The sequence below is a fragment of the Chanos chanos genome, chromosome 1 (genome assembly GCF_902362185.1).
Source record: "Chanos chanos chromosome 1, fChaCha1.1, whole genome shotgun sequence".
NCBI lineage: Eukaryota > Metazoa > Chordata > Actinopteri > Gonorynchiformes > Chanidae > Chanos > Chanos chanos.
In genome coordinates, this window is record NC_044495.1 from 43,221,406 (window position 1) to 43,236,541 (window position 15,136).

Sequence of the window (15,136 nt, forward strand, 5' to 3'; positions counted from 1 at the left end):
TTCCATTGCATTTTTACCAGACTGTCCTGAATCAAACCTATACACTCAATGCTAACACACAGCGCAAAACCCAGAACTCAGTTACTCTGGATAGATGAGGGATTATAATCACTGTGGACATGTGTTGTAGCCTAATAAAAGTCATTTCGCATGTTTTCCTGTCAGTGGGAGTTTGTGTTTTGACTCTGAATGACATGTAGTTTCACTCTAAGAATAGGTGCATTTCTGAGTCTGGTAAGCAGTATGAAAACTATGAAAACTGATGTGAGCAAAATACTGCTACCTGTTTCTCTTGTCTCCAACTCTGAAATTCAATGCCTGCTTGCCTTCAATTAATGTTTTCAACAGAAAAAAAAACCCAAAATTGCAAATCCAGTTTTCAGTCATTTTAATGAAAATAGGAAGTCACCACAGTTTGGTCTCAGTGTTTTCTGTTTTAAATTTATTTTTCGGTTGGAAATCTTTTGCTCCACATGACTTGAGGTCTTTACCCTTGAAAGAGGGTGAAAAAAGAAGACAGGAGGGTGAAAAAGAGGAGTCTGCACTCCTCTTGACAACTCAGCACTTTTCTCTCCTTTCCCCATTTCTCATTTTTCACCTCTTTGAAGAGGTGATGAGTGTTCCGTTCCTCTCTCAGACCTTTGAAAAACAAATGAAAAGGCTTGGATAAGGCTGTGGTGTAAGTGAGAACGTCTACCATTAGAAACACTTCCACTTACATTGTTACTGCATTAACTCTCTGTGCCTCACATTCACCAGGCAAAGCCTGTCCTTTTCAGAGCTGGATATGGGCGCGTACATGCGCACATACACTCACACACACCGGCATGCACATGCACACAAACAGGCAGGCACACATTTACACACACACACACACGTACATACACCCACACACGTGCGCACGTTCACACACACATTCTTTGAACAGGAGGTAAAAGTTGGAATGTACTCCTGTGGAACAATCATTCATATATATATATATATATATATATATATATATATATATATATATATATATATATATATATATATATATACACACATACACACACACACACACACACACACACACACACTGTGTTTATATATATAAAAAGTCCACCTCTGTCTTTCTTCTATCCATCCATCCACACACACACGCGCGCGCGCACACACACACAAATAAACTGCAACTTGGCCCCTTTGAACCAGATGTTTTCACATCATTCGGTTTAGTTCTACTCTGGCTCTTAATGGTCACCAATAACTGGAAATCAAACAAAACAAAAAAGCTAAAAACATTTACAAAATAATAATAAAAGTGTAATTTAATCAAAGTCTCTTTGTCTGTGGTCTAATATGGCAACAACAAACCACAGTATGACAGTACCATTTCTCTGCTCACTGCACTTAAGCCCTCCTGTGATTGGTTGACAATGTGAGGCCAAAGAACACCATGGCTTTTGATTGGTGGGCAGGTACTGAAGATACTGAAGACATTTTTGCATAAAATATTCTGAGCATTTCTTATAACTTGATGACTTCCCACAAACATCTTGTGCTTGAAAGGTGTGTTTTCTCTGTGGTTAGATTCTTTCCAATTCTCAACCATACAGGAGGTCAAAACAGGATCCTTGACCAGGTATGTCTCTTTGGCTATGGTTCTGATTGTTTTGATGGCTGTTGCCAGCCAATCTGTCAGATTCTTCCCCAAAACAGATACATACACTTCTTGTCACCACTGGCTCACTTTCTAATCAGTCTTGTCCCAAAACAACTTTTACACAAATGTGAATCATTATAAAATAACCTTTGTTTAAGATAAAAGTAAAATTGAAAATGAAAACGAGTCCAAGGGAGAAACCAAGGTTGTGTAATCTGTCCAATGAAACAGTCTCTCAAACATGAGTGTCTTGAATGCTGATTAGTCAGGGTAGGACACGGCTGTGATTTCTGACCAATCAGGAGGCGAGAGTCTACATTCGCAGTTTTCCAAGCTGTTGTTTCCTAGGAAAAAAACTAACAAGCTCCCTGCCCATCACGGTTTTCTGCTCCTCTTTCTCAACGACACAGTTCAGCGTATATACAGTTAAGGTCGTACATGTACCAAATCCTAAATTTGAATGGATACAGATTACATAGCGATCCATATACCAAGTCTTCAATCAAGTAAGTACCAGGCTCCTCACAACCAGTCGGTCATCGGCTGACATCACTGAGTTCCACTTTGTCTTGTTGGTAAAACGTAGGACAATCTCTTGGACATATGTGAGTGAGGTGTGTGTGTGCGTGTATGTGAACCGGGGGGGGGTAAAGGTGTTTCTTGAGTAAGTTGGGCCTGGCTGAATGAACTGCGTGAAGGCTGTATCTCAGCTGTCAATCATTCATTCACACTGAAATTTCATAGGTTGTTCCTCCAACTCCACTCAGCGTCTTCACTCCACCCCCTGTTTTGTGGGCCGGATTGAAATGAGCGTGAGGGCTATGATTGGCCAGGTTTGGTCGAGTGGCAGAGCTGATTGGCCGAGAGAGGGAAAGGGAAAATAGAAAAAGAAGTGAGTAAACTCAAATATTTTTAAATCCTGCAGTACAGAGTGATACCAATGAAATGAGGCCAATGAAGAAAAACACCGCCAGCCAACATTTACAGAATGTACACTTAGTGAAGAACTGTCAGTCTGACATACGCACGTGCACACACACACACACACACACACACACACACACACACACACACAGAGTAAACAGATGAAGAGAGACAAACCTCAGCACAGAGACATAGTCATCCTTACAGCAACAAGAGAGGACAGGCAAAAAGAATGACAGACAGAGAGGAAAAGAAATGCAAAGAGAGACAAAGAAAGGTGAAGGGGAGAAGAAAGGAAAGAAAGTGGCAAAGTTTGCGGAGAGAGAGAGAGAGAGTGAGAGTTGGTATTACTGAACAGAGGGACAGACAGCACATGTGCAGTAAAAATCAAACAAACAAACAGAGACAAAAAACACACACATAGAGGTTCCACCCAAGAGGAAGAGTGAGCCTGTCAGATTCTCCTCAAAACAGAAATGGACAGGACAAATATAGAGAGAGGAGGAGACAAAGAATGGCTCGGATTTCAAACTGTTACTCACTTTGGCATTGAAGTCCCACCCCCCGCGCTGGGTGGGCGTTGTTGTAATTCAGCTCCACCTGTGTACGACACCGATTTGCCCAGTGTCTGACCAGGGGCGGGGCCTGGAGGTGGTGAGCCCAGAGAGTGAGTGCGTGGAGAAAGGGGTGGGGCGCGGGAGGGTGGTGGGCTCGTGGGGCGTAGGAAAGCTTTATTGGGGGAGGGTCTTAGGGGGGCAGGGCAAGCCTGGAGAGAACCCTCTCTCTGCTGGGCAGACAGGAAAGGGGAGGAGTAACCCAGCATGGGAGGTGCCGAGGGGGCGGACTCATGCGAATCTGGGGGGTGTGGCCTGGGAGGGGAGAGCTCGTGTGCGGCAGACTCAAACTCTGGACTGTCAGAGGGCGTGAGCAGGCTGTCGTAGGACAGGCTGCCATTGCGTGGTGTCTGATTGGCTAGGCTTTTATAACTGGTGGAGGTGGTGCCCTCCGATAGTAACGGACCCAAAGCGTTACGACCCGTCTGGCCAGAGCGCAGGCTGGAGGAACAGGAGACTGCTGCTGATTGGAGGATGGTGTCAGTGAAGGAGGGATAAGACCGCCCCCCAAACGTGGAGGGCCCACCCAGCCCCCCCGAGCCTGCACTGCCCCCCTCCCCTCCCCCCCGCCACCCGCCACCCACTCGACTCGACAGGCTAGGGTCTGAGCGATAGCTGGGCTGCCCGCAGGACAGGGGGGTAGAAGGGGACTCCGTCACGCTGTCTCCTCTGCTCATCTGAGAGATAGACAGAGAGAGAGAGACAGAGAGAGAGAGACAGAGAGAGAGAGACAGGGGGGGGGGGGGGATGATGAGGTATGCGTGTGTGAGCTGACATGTTAAAGCTAAGCTGAGTAAGCAGAGGAGGGCAGTTCAGGGTGGGGCAGGAGAGGCTAATAGCTACGAAAAGCTCCAAATAAAGAGGAGAACCCAACAGGAATATCTACATACACATACCTTTATCTCTTTCAAAAAAGACACAGAGCCGAGAGTAAGAAAAGCACAAGCCAAAACCAGACACACAGGCACCCACCCATACCAAAAACCCCTAACACAGATAATTCAAAGGCTCAAATTCAAACACTTACTCAAAGACCGACTGTCACTGAATCAAGAAACAACAAAAAATAAAAAAGAGAGAGGAATGATCGATTAACAAAACCAGAATCATTTCCAAAAGACACAAAAACAAAACCCTGGCAAAAAATGGATTATTTTAAAACTCAAAAACAAAACCTCCAAAAAGATGTGTCTGTGTGTGTGTGTGCATGCTCGTGTGTCCAAGTGTGTGTGCAAGTGTGTGTGTGTGTGTGTGTGCAAGTGTGTGTGTGTGTGTGTGTGCATGCTCGTGTGTCCAAGTGGGGGTGTGTGTGTGTGTGTGTGCCATACCTTGCTGGAATGTGTTAAGGCAGCATGGTTCTTTCCTGGGCTGCTATACGCTGGCCTATATTTATACAATGAAGGAGTGGGCGGAGCCTCATTCAACAGACTGCTGCTCTCTGATTGGAGGGGAGAGAAAGTGAAAAAGATTATCTTTCATTTAATGCAAGACCTAGTTTTAATAAAATGAGCTTACAGCCGAATGTTTTCGACCTCAGTGGCTGTGTGTTTGTGTGTGTGTTTGAGCGTGTTTGTGTGTGTGTGTGTGTGAGTGGGTGCCTGTGCATGTGTGTGAAGGAGCATGTGTGCGTGTGTGAGCGAGCACGTGTGTGTGTTTGTGCACGCGCATGCATGTGTACCTTCAGTGTGTGTGTGAGGCAGTCCTGGGTATCTGTGCTCTGGTTTGGGAGGTGGAGGAGCTTCTGCATCTGTAGACTGACTCTCTATCATCTCCAGACTGCTCTTTGACTGGACGCAAACACAATACAGAGTTAAGCATGTATGACAATTCCTTTAAATCATTATGTTTTTGCTGCTTTCACAAAACAAAAGTGTGTGTGTGTCTGTGTGTAGTATGTGTAGTACATATGAGCGTGTGTGGGTAGTATTTGTGTGCAAATATATATATATATATATACCTGTTGGATTCCATTGTCCAGGACTTTGGCTGTGAGCTGAGATTCAGAGAGCGGAGGCCGCAGGAACGGCGGCTGGACCTCGATTGTCTGTGGCCGTCGCAACCGACCCAGATACCTACACGCACATGCACACACCGACACAGACACATGCACATGGAGACACACGCACACGGACAGACACACACACATTCACACACACACAGAGACACACGCACACACACACAGGCACAGACCATTCTTGAGATTTTACTAGTCTTTAAATGATTTGTCCATAACTGTTGGTAGCAGGGTTTTTTGTTTCCCTCCCACTCATTCATCTGCAGAGAAAGATGAAGAGAAGCTCACCTGGGTGCTTGGGGGCTGCACAGGACATGACACACGTTCCTCAGACAGCCGTGAGTGAAAGGGTTCACACCCCCCCGAAACTTTCCCGTCACCTACACACAGCCAAAGGTCAGGGGGTAGCCAAGGAGAACAGACCAACATCTACAGATATATACATACTCATACAAAAACACACACACACACACACACTCATACGTACATGCACACTCCAAACCAATGATCTCTAGTAGTCACACACTCTACAAAGAAAAAACTCACATTCTCTTACAACCCATGTAGTCATGCACAAGCACACAGAGAAAGTCTCCCTCTTACGCACACAAACACACACACGTGTACCTGTTCATTGGTGGTCCTCCCCCTTGCAACCAATACGATGTGGAACCCAGTGAGGCCAGCAACTGGGACGAAAAACAGCCCAGCCACACACATCACTGCCATACTGTCTCATGTGTTAAGGTCTCTGCCTGTCCTCAAGAACTCAACACCAGTGTTCAGCAGCTACATTACAGTCTGTGTGTGTGTGTGTGTGACAGAGTACATACTCTTATAAGGATACTTTACTACGGAGGGTAAGAAGTCAAGTTGTTTGGTGTGGTGGATTGTGTAAGAGCGTGTGTGTGTGTATGTACTCATATTAGGATACGTTACTATGGGGTGTATGAGGCCCAGTTGTTTGGTGTGGTGGAGGACATAGAGCAGACTAAATCCAAACACGTCCATGATGTGTGTGGTCAGAGAGAGCAGGAACAGGAAGAAGTAACGATAGTTCCGTCTGCCAATACAGTTATTTACCCAAGGGCAGTGATGGTCAAACTCCTGTATGTGTACACACACGCACACACAAATACACGCACACACACATACGCACATGCACGCACAGATATGTGCACACACATGCAAGCACACCCCCGTTAATGATAATGAAACCTGAATGAGAAAGGTTTTGGGTTTGCATGAGTACAGTCTTAAGCATAGGAAGACCATGCAGTGAGGCACAGATGAACTCAGGTCATTGAAACTGAACACAAGTTGGATTTCCCAATCTTTTTCTGTGCGTTGCAAAATCATTTCAGTATTTCTGGCACTGTGAACCTGTACCACCCACGGTGAGGAGGCCTGATACCACACAAACGCAGCAGTGACGTGTGTGTGTAAATGTTTCAGCCACATTAATAAGAAGCATGTACAGTGGAAACTGTACGGAAGATGCTTTCAGCTGCTTGTTTTTACTGATGGTAAAGTGACTCGGTTGAATTTTAACACAGACACGTTTTCGTTTCTGTATTTGTGAGTGTGTGTGTGAGTACCTCCACACAGTTGTCACACACAGAGCAGTGGGAGCAGCGGGGGGGGCCTGTAGAAGCGGCAGGTGGAGCACCATTTCATCCGCACCTGGATCCCCCTCACATCCACTGTCTTATAGAGTGGAGCACGGAAATCGTCCTCTTTATCCTCATCCTCCTCCGCTACAACACACACACACGTTACAAACACACACACATTCACTGTTTCTGAGAGCACACGCTAATTACACAGTTAATTACATGCCCTATTTTCCCACTAACTACTTTCCCACTAATGTAATCATACACGCACATACATAGCAGAAACATCCTCAACAAAAATGCACACACAGACACATACTGCAAATACACACTACAAACACACTCCAGACACACACACTCACAGATCCACACTACAGACACAGGTGTGCAGGTACCTCTGGGGAAAATGCCCGGGTCCATGAAGGTGGACATGCAGAAGTTGGCCAGTGTGAAGAGGAAAACCAAAGCATTATAGAGTGGGATGAAGGAAGAGAAATGCTCTGCTAACCAAGGACACCTGGGGGGAGGGAAAGAGAGAGAAAGAGAGAGATTACACACCTAATACTGATGGTATACGAAGGCATATCTCCATTGTGTGTGTGGATGGAGGTGGATGCTTGTATGAACTGCTGTGAGCACGTGTTACCCACGTGAAACAGAAGAAGAGCGTCGTCGACCCCACCAAGAAGAATGTCGCTGCGGCAACGGGTACATAGCGACTGGGTCGGAAGGGGCGGGACGGAGAGGAGGGGTCCCCGAAAGCCCCACCCACACTGAAGCCAGTAGGCATGAGGGGAGAGCAGGAGGGAGTAAGACAGAAATGGCAGGGAGGTCAGAAAGAGAAGAAACTCCGTCTCCTCAGGAAGAAACACTGCACTGTCATTGTACCGGACAAACTTCTGGCGAAAACAAAGTGGAGTTTGGGAAAAGTGCAAAGAGAGAGAGGGGGACAGGGGTGTGCTCTGCGTGTGTGCCCGTGGGTCAGAATTCAAGTATTCACAACCGACAGAAGATGTGGGCTGGAAGCAAGCCCTCCCACCGTGTGAAAATGTGAGTAGCGTCTGTGCAAATCAGCCTTCGATGCATATATCACAAGTGATCGATTTAATAATAAAGGGTCAGATTAAAACTAGACTGTCATAAAAAAATATCTGTCGTTTCATCAAAAAAATAATTTCATATGGCTTAAACGTATATTTGGTGCAATAATGAAAAAAAAAGTGACAGCAAAGCTTCACTTAGTGCAAAGCACAATGCATCTTACTAACAGAGAGAAGTTAAAATCAGAACAGCAGCAAGTCAGCAGGAGCCAGTGATCTCTCTCTCTCACAGTCACTCACAAGAGCCACTGATCCCTCTCTCTCTCACAGTCACTCTCAGCCAGCAGGAGCCAGTGATCTCTCTCTATCACAGTCACTCTCAGTACCGTACCACTAGGGAGGATATGACCGTGTATGTGTGCGTGTGAGGATTATGCAAACAAAAAGGAACTGGATACTTAATGCTTAAGAAATAAAAAAGGGAATTACGTAACCAAAGAAAATATTAAAGGAGACAGAAAAATTTGCTAGTCACTGCTGAAAACAAGCTGACTAACAAAGAGTGCTTTGTGTGTGTGTGCGTACTTAGTCCTGTTCCACTCCACGCTCAAAATTATAAATCAACAACATATAAAAAGAACTAATTAAGCATAAAAAAAGAAAAAAGTAAGAAAGCGGAAATGTTTTCTTATCGGATCACAACGACAAAAGAAAGCTGGTCTGTGTTAGGGCATCCATGCAGGTCCATGTGTTTGGGGGCGTGTCTATATCTCTGCCAGGGAACCAACAGGAGCTTTTCAGAAGTTTGTGAAGACACAAGCTCCTCCCATGTCTACAGACGTGTGTGTGCGTGTGGTGACGACTATGCGACACCTTAGCGTCCGAAACCATTTTAAGCCCACATGGTATGCTGTGGGGTCACTTTCTCCCTCTCTCTTTAGTGCACAAAGATGAACAAAGCAGAGAAAGTGTGTACAACTGCACTTTCTTTTCTCTTCTCTTCTCCCTTAATCTTCCTGAGAATGCCCAGAGTTTCCCACCTGAAACAGAAAAAAGAGAAAACACATGAATTCCTACAAACCCATATCAGCCTACCACATCCACACAACTACCCAACCCTAATCTGACACCTCTTGCTGTTAATCTTCCAATCTTTGACTTTTCCAAAACACATTTATCATTTTGCTGTATTTTTACAGCTGTTCACACAGGTCATTGGAGACAAGGCTGGCCATCTAACACATACACACACACACACACACCCCATGCAAAATATTCTCTTGCAGTTGGCCACTGATGGTGTATTTTTTTTAAACAAGGGGGAATGAGGGCAAAACTCCTCGGATATCTGATGTTGTAAGCGTGTTTGAGTGATCATTTATCATTTTCTGCATCTTCCGAACACAAACCCAAAGAACAACCAAAACACTTCTGAGTAAAGGCTTCTAACGTGCAAAGCGTCTCCCGGCAACATTTTGCAATGTGTGCGGCGCGTGTCTGTAGTTGAAACCTGACCGTCCTGTTCATGAGTCGGCTCAATTTCACTACAACTGACATAGCAGGAAACGGGTGTGCCTTCCTCCATCCTGCTCTTTATCTCTTCCATCCTCCACTCCATTTACGGGTACCTTCTCGCTCTCTCTCTTTACACACAAACAAACGTACCATGAATAGCCGTGACTACCACGAAGGTTATTACTGTTATAAAGCATTGCTTATACACCGGAAAACGACAACAAACATTGTCTTGAAAAACCTCGGTTGTGTCCTTACAACTCACAGGCTCCTGGCCGTTAATCCATGCTGCTGTTGCATGCTCGATATAACATATGATCTCCAAAATAAACACAAGGATTCACTGAACTTATATCCACAAACAACTACTATTATTAGCTTTAATATCTCTTCCAGTCGCAGAGCCGGGTTGGCTAATCATTCACACACACTCAATCGCAATAATTAGTCACAATGTCTAGGCCTCTTGGTTAGCCTTCAATTAAAAAGGTGAGAAGGTGCGATTCAAGGGTACGTGAAACAATGTGTCAAGAAGGAAGGTGTTCTACATGTTAAATAACATCACTAACGGTGGAATGGTGGATGAAGCTTAGAGTTAGTCTCCTAACAATGACAACGGCCAGTCGTGAAAGCTTTACGTTAGCTAGCTTACAAACTATTATAGACTAAGCGCCCTGCTGATATAACACAGAGATATCTTATAGAATAGCCTACAGGACATAGATCCGTTTCACTGAAAGCGTGTCAACTTTTTTTGTCAAATAACTGGTCGGCTGACGTTCAGCAGACCTGCGTTTGAAGAAGTTTAAACCCACATTACAAACGGTATCCCGACAACGTCTCAAAAATACGTTACCTTCCAACAAACATATAGATTTTACACAGAAAATGAGGCAATTTACATCATTCGAGTACAGAGGGGTGGAATGTACCTGGGCTCCACTGCAGGTGTGTTTATTGGGTGTGTACTCTGCAGTTTACTTTGGTAGGCCCAGATCTCAGTCCTGGGACTCGCGTGTCCAACTTCAACCAGCCGAGGCAGGTCCAATCCCAGTGATAATTCTGTTCAATCCTTTAACCTGCTATCAGGTCAAAAAGTAAAAACCGCCGTCGCTATAAGCAATTAATACTGCTTTTCCAAGATTACTAGCACTGAGTCATAATAGAAGAAGACGCGTGCCCATTTTAAAAGAATACTTTCGACATAAGTCTACAGTTTCCAGGAAGTTAGCTAGCTACATTCCTGATAATTTTTCAACTGCCTTAGCTTCACTTCTCTGAATTAGCTAGCTAATGACTTCAGGTTAAAGTGGTAATTAAGTCGGCTAACGAAGTGACATGTACGTATTTAGCCGGTTAGCTTGCGCTTTGATGTGCTCCAGACCGGCTACTTTCAGCTAATGGCACATCTCAGAACGGTAAGAAGAGTATGGTCCGACGTTTTAGCTGCAGCTCCAGTACTCCTTCGCGGTGTGCTTCTGTGTCCAACTCTGGAAACAGGCAAACGAACAAAACATTCTGCTGTACAGCGATCAGAAGTTTTATGGTTTCGGTTATGTATCACCGCAACAACACGTACACCGCCGATGGAGGGCACCGGTTTTCATCCATAGATCCTTGATCTGCCCGTAGCTACCGCAATCATCCGAAGCCCCCCTAGTGGTGTTCACTGAAAATGTCACTACAGGTGTGCGGTGCAAACTTCGATGAAATGTTACCGTAAACAGACAATATTCTCAGTCAATCGAAAATCCAGAGATTAAATTAACCTTTTAATCTAAAGAGTGACAATGAACAAAACAAACGGTTTATTAACAAAAAGTATTAAATTTTTATTTATTTATTTTACAAAAGAACATTGGAGTGGGGTAAAAGTCATTGCTGTAAAAATCAGCTTTTCAATTTCGCACTTTAGGAGATACTATCCACACTAAACACAAGCACTTCCTCTATCTTTCACATAACCTCCTTCCCTCACTGTAATGTCACCCCTTCTTTCACTGCACGCCCCCACCATACTTTCTCTTGCCTAATCTCTCTCTCTGCTTCTTTACTTTAGGTCAATGAACCTTATGTCCATGATGAGAAGTGTGTGTCGTGGCAGGGGTCTGGGTGCAGGTGACAGGACTGTCATCACCTGGGCCTGCGTGTCTACAGCTGTCACCACTATGAAACCACACACGGGGCTCTCCAAAATGCCCCGACCACGCCCTGCCCCGCTCTCGCCCTCATCCTCCGCACAGCTCACGCTCAGGACGTGGTGGGTCAGGTCTCTGCCAGGGCTGACAGGCACCAGTTTGAGCTGCGTGTCGTCCTGGGACATGCCCAGTGGCAGACAGGAGTCTGGGATGGAGGGAGCACCGATTTTATAGATGCGCACGTCAGAAAAACGCACGTCAAAGGCATGTGGGTAGAAGGACACCCCGCGGAAGCCGTAGAAGTACTCGCGGATTTTCTCGTCCCGCGTTTCCCGCCGGCAGTCCTTGGAGCGTTCCACCACGCCGCCAGACTTGGGCAGAAGCACCACTCGCACAAAGTGCGGCAGGTCCCGCTTCAGCTCGTTGTAGAGACGTTCCTGATCCAGAACCAGAACCACGTCCACCTGGAAGGCAGAGGCGCAGTGGACCAGGGCTTGGTACCCTGATCCTTTCACCCAGCCGCAAGTGTTAATGATACAGCCACCCACACTCGCCCTGCGGTTCACCTCACACCGCTGGGAAAACACCTCTGCCAGACACGACGTCAGCTTCCCACACACGCACACACACACACAGGAGACATTTTCAAATTAACAATCAATTTTGCAATGTTGTTACCCATCACCACCTCCTCCTGAGGGGCTCAACACTGTTTTCTAAAAGATAAGTTTGTTTGCAAATGTCCAGGATAATTTTCACACCAATAATTGAACGGACTGAGGTGAAACCAAAACTGAGCAGCCCTCATAAAAGGAGCTTGGACTCATCAGCATGACTGTAAATAAACCGTCAGACTCTTGCAACTCAATATCAAATTTGTTGTTGAACTGTTATTAAGTTGACTGGGTTGTTTTACTCTTATGCTACATAGTAACTTGCTCTGAGGGAACACTGTCACACCAAGGGAACACTGTTACACCGAGGTTGTATATAAACTTGCTCTGAGGTAACTGTGCAACTCTGAGGTTGTGCAGTAACTTTCTTTGAGATAACAACAAAATGTGTAACTCTAAATGTAACCTGGTGGAACGCAACAATAGTTTCCTGGTCTTGTTTTATTTACTCATTTCACTTATTTGACCCAGACAATTCATATTAATTCAGTGTGCGGACATGGGGCAGACAGATCAGGGCCGTCCCTGATCATTAGGGTTGGTTCTGTATACACTGACTCTGTGGTAATGCTGTAGTCTGACTCTGTGCTCACCTTGTTGTACAGTTTGATGTTGGTCCCTGGGGTGGTAGAGCCAAAGTGGAAGACGAGAGGAGCCTGGACAGAGAAGCCCTCTTCTACATCCGCTGGACGCTCTATGTACAGGGCGGACATGGTTCCAGGTACAGAGACCTAGACACACACATACACACACACACACCTCTTACTGAATGACAGGAGTACTTCCATTTTAATTTTAAAGTCTTCTAAGGGCGGTTATAGCACTGTTTTGATTGACACTGCAGCCCTAATGTGTGACAGGACTGGGCTTGGCTTCAGCAACATGTTGCTTGTTTGTTGTTTTTGTTTGTTTGACTCACGCTGCTCTGGCCAACGTCCAGCTCCACCAGCGTTGGCCTCCTGCCAAGTCGCACAGCATAATTCAGCAGAAGCCGACACACTGTGGACTTCCCCACATCTGTGGGACCAACCACCATCACCTGTGACAACGAAAAATTGCAACACAAACCTAAGTCAACACAACAAACAGCAACCAGGGCCTAAATGATGACAGTAGATGAACTGACATGAATGTCACCCCCATGCAGTACATGATGGTAAAAGTGTGTGTGTCTCCACATGTAAAATCCAGTAAGTAATGGGAGATATCTAATATGCAAAAATAGGCTTTATGCAAAACAAATTATGTGAGTGCAAACAAATGCTGATGTCTACTGTGTTGGGCAGATTCTCTGTTTTTGCATATTCTAACTCCTGAGCAGAAAGGAAAGATGCTTTGAGTCACTGAACTGAGTAGTAGACTGAAATGAAACAGTGTATGAAACTTTGGATGTTTCACTGGATATGCACATTTGGGTTATGTATGTATGTACGTATCTATGTTATTAAAGAAATGAAACAGCACATTTTGGTTATGTATGTATGTTGTAAGCAAATGAATCAACTAAGTGAGTAAGACCATGTGCAAGAGGGCCATGGAATACAAGTGTGTGTGTGTGTGTGTGTTGTGTTGTGTTGTGACGTGACAGACCCGTGGGCCTCTGTCATTGTCTCTCTCAGCTTGTCGTCTCATTTGTTCAAGCGCCGCGTGTGTGTTTAGGTACAACAGCATGGGTGTATCCTTGGAGATGTAGGCAACCTGGGACAGGTCAGAAGAGAAAGAGAGAGTGTGAGAGAGAGACACTGAGAACATGCAGATTCACACCTGGCAGGCAGCTTCAAAGAGCCATTACTCAAATTCTCTTTACCATACCTCGGTCTTGCCAGTGAGAGAGAGACTGCAGCCTTGCCATGTGAAAACTGCGATCTTGGAACCCGGTCCGAATGTGTACTTCTTATTCCGGTTGAGTTCGGAGCCGAACACCTCCGCCAAACCGGACAACAACTCAAGCTGCACCTTCTCCCCGGCCTCTACCTCGAACCGAAGCTCCGTTTCTTTATCCAGGTCGAAGCGCGTTCCTGAGGTAACCGCAACCGACCCAGTTCCCTCCTCACCCGACTTCTCGGGGCCTTCTGTTGTCATGGCTGGAACGACGGCACATCGATTCAAACGGTCTGTGCTAGCTGGCATTGTCAGTCGAACCAAATGACAGTCTGACCATTTATTAAATGTCTGCTACTCACCATACATACGAACAGATGATCAACAAACTGCACACCACAATAGTGAGTATAACGTTAACAGAGAAACTGACTACAGAAACAAGTCCAAGTTAGCAAGCTATCATTTCATCGACCATTAGCTTTCGCTATGGCCAACTAAAATTTCGCTGTACTCGAAACCTCCGCTTTAACTTAAGAACTATGGTCATGAAGTACCAACATGATGAGGTTGGTTTGCTAGTTTTAACAGCCGCAAACAGAATATGTATAGTCCGTGCTTACTTGATGTCTGACGGTTGACTGCACTCATATTAATTGGTATGACGTAAACTCAGTTTTGTTCGGGAAATGGAATTAATAAATTGACTTTGTGGTAAAATCCCACTGATTTACTAAATTACACTTGTCCATGACAATGCTAATTTAGCTGCAACAACTACTGTAGAGAATGGCTGCCTACTTTTGCTTTAGTTTATCAAAAATGGGCACCTTATATTTTAGCGATTACATAACATGGCTCAGTATATATGCACGCACAAATTCCCTTATTTCTGTCACTTACTCTGGTGATCTGCAGTGCTGATGTCGTCCTTTATGTTTTCAAATCACACGTTTGCACCGTGTCGCGGCGCAGGTTTATGACGTCACCTCTCAAGAAGGGCCTATCGTTTTCCTACGGTGTGTCCTGTTTTACCCTCGGTTAGAAACTATTACCGCACCACCCATTTAGCAAATAACTCTACAATCAGTCACTACAAAGGATAACGCTCTATTAATGGTTATCCTCTATAATGACA

At 45.3% G+C, this 15,136-nt stretch overlaps 2 protein-coding genes across 2 annotated transcripts; both read right to left on the bottom strand.

The window, feature by feature from the left end:
- Positions 1-1,159: 1,159 nt before the first annotated feature.
- LOC115818481 (palmitoyltransferase ZDHHC5-like) lies at positions 1,160-10,945 on the bottom strand. Its single transcript, XM_030781862.1, is given in 13 exon segments — positions 1,160-2,494; positions 3,109-3,857; positions 4,509-4,618; positions 4,859-4,967; positions 5,138-5,252; positions 5,483-5,574; positions 5,822-5,924; positions 6,129-6,301; positions 6,793-6,837; positions 6,839-6,951; positions 7,206-7,327; positions 7,461-8,890; positions 10,298-10,945. Coding segments are annotated over 12 exon segments (1,998 nt in total). The 5' UTR covers positions 7,601-8,890; positions 10,298-10,945; the 3' UTR covers positions 1,160-2,367.
- Positions 10,946-11,236: 291 nt separating this feature from the next.
- Positions 11,237-14,970, bottom strand: clp1 (cleavage factor polyribonucleotide kinase subunit 1). The gene is made up of 6 exons (XM_030782840.1): positions 14,902-14,970; positions 13,990-14,261; positions 13,768-13,875; positions 13,097-13,216; positions 12,771-12,908; positions 11,237-12,111 (listed from the first exon to the last, which is right to left on the bottom strand). The coding sequence occupies exons 2-6, from the start codon at positions 14,257-14,259 to the stop codon at positions 11,416-11,418; spliced, it is 1,332 nt and encodes a 443-aa protein (XP_030638700.1). The 5' UTR covers positions 14,260-14,261; positions 14,902-14,970; the 3' UTR covers positions 11,237-11,415.
- Positions 14,971-15,136: the final 166 nt, after the last annotated feature.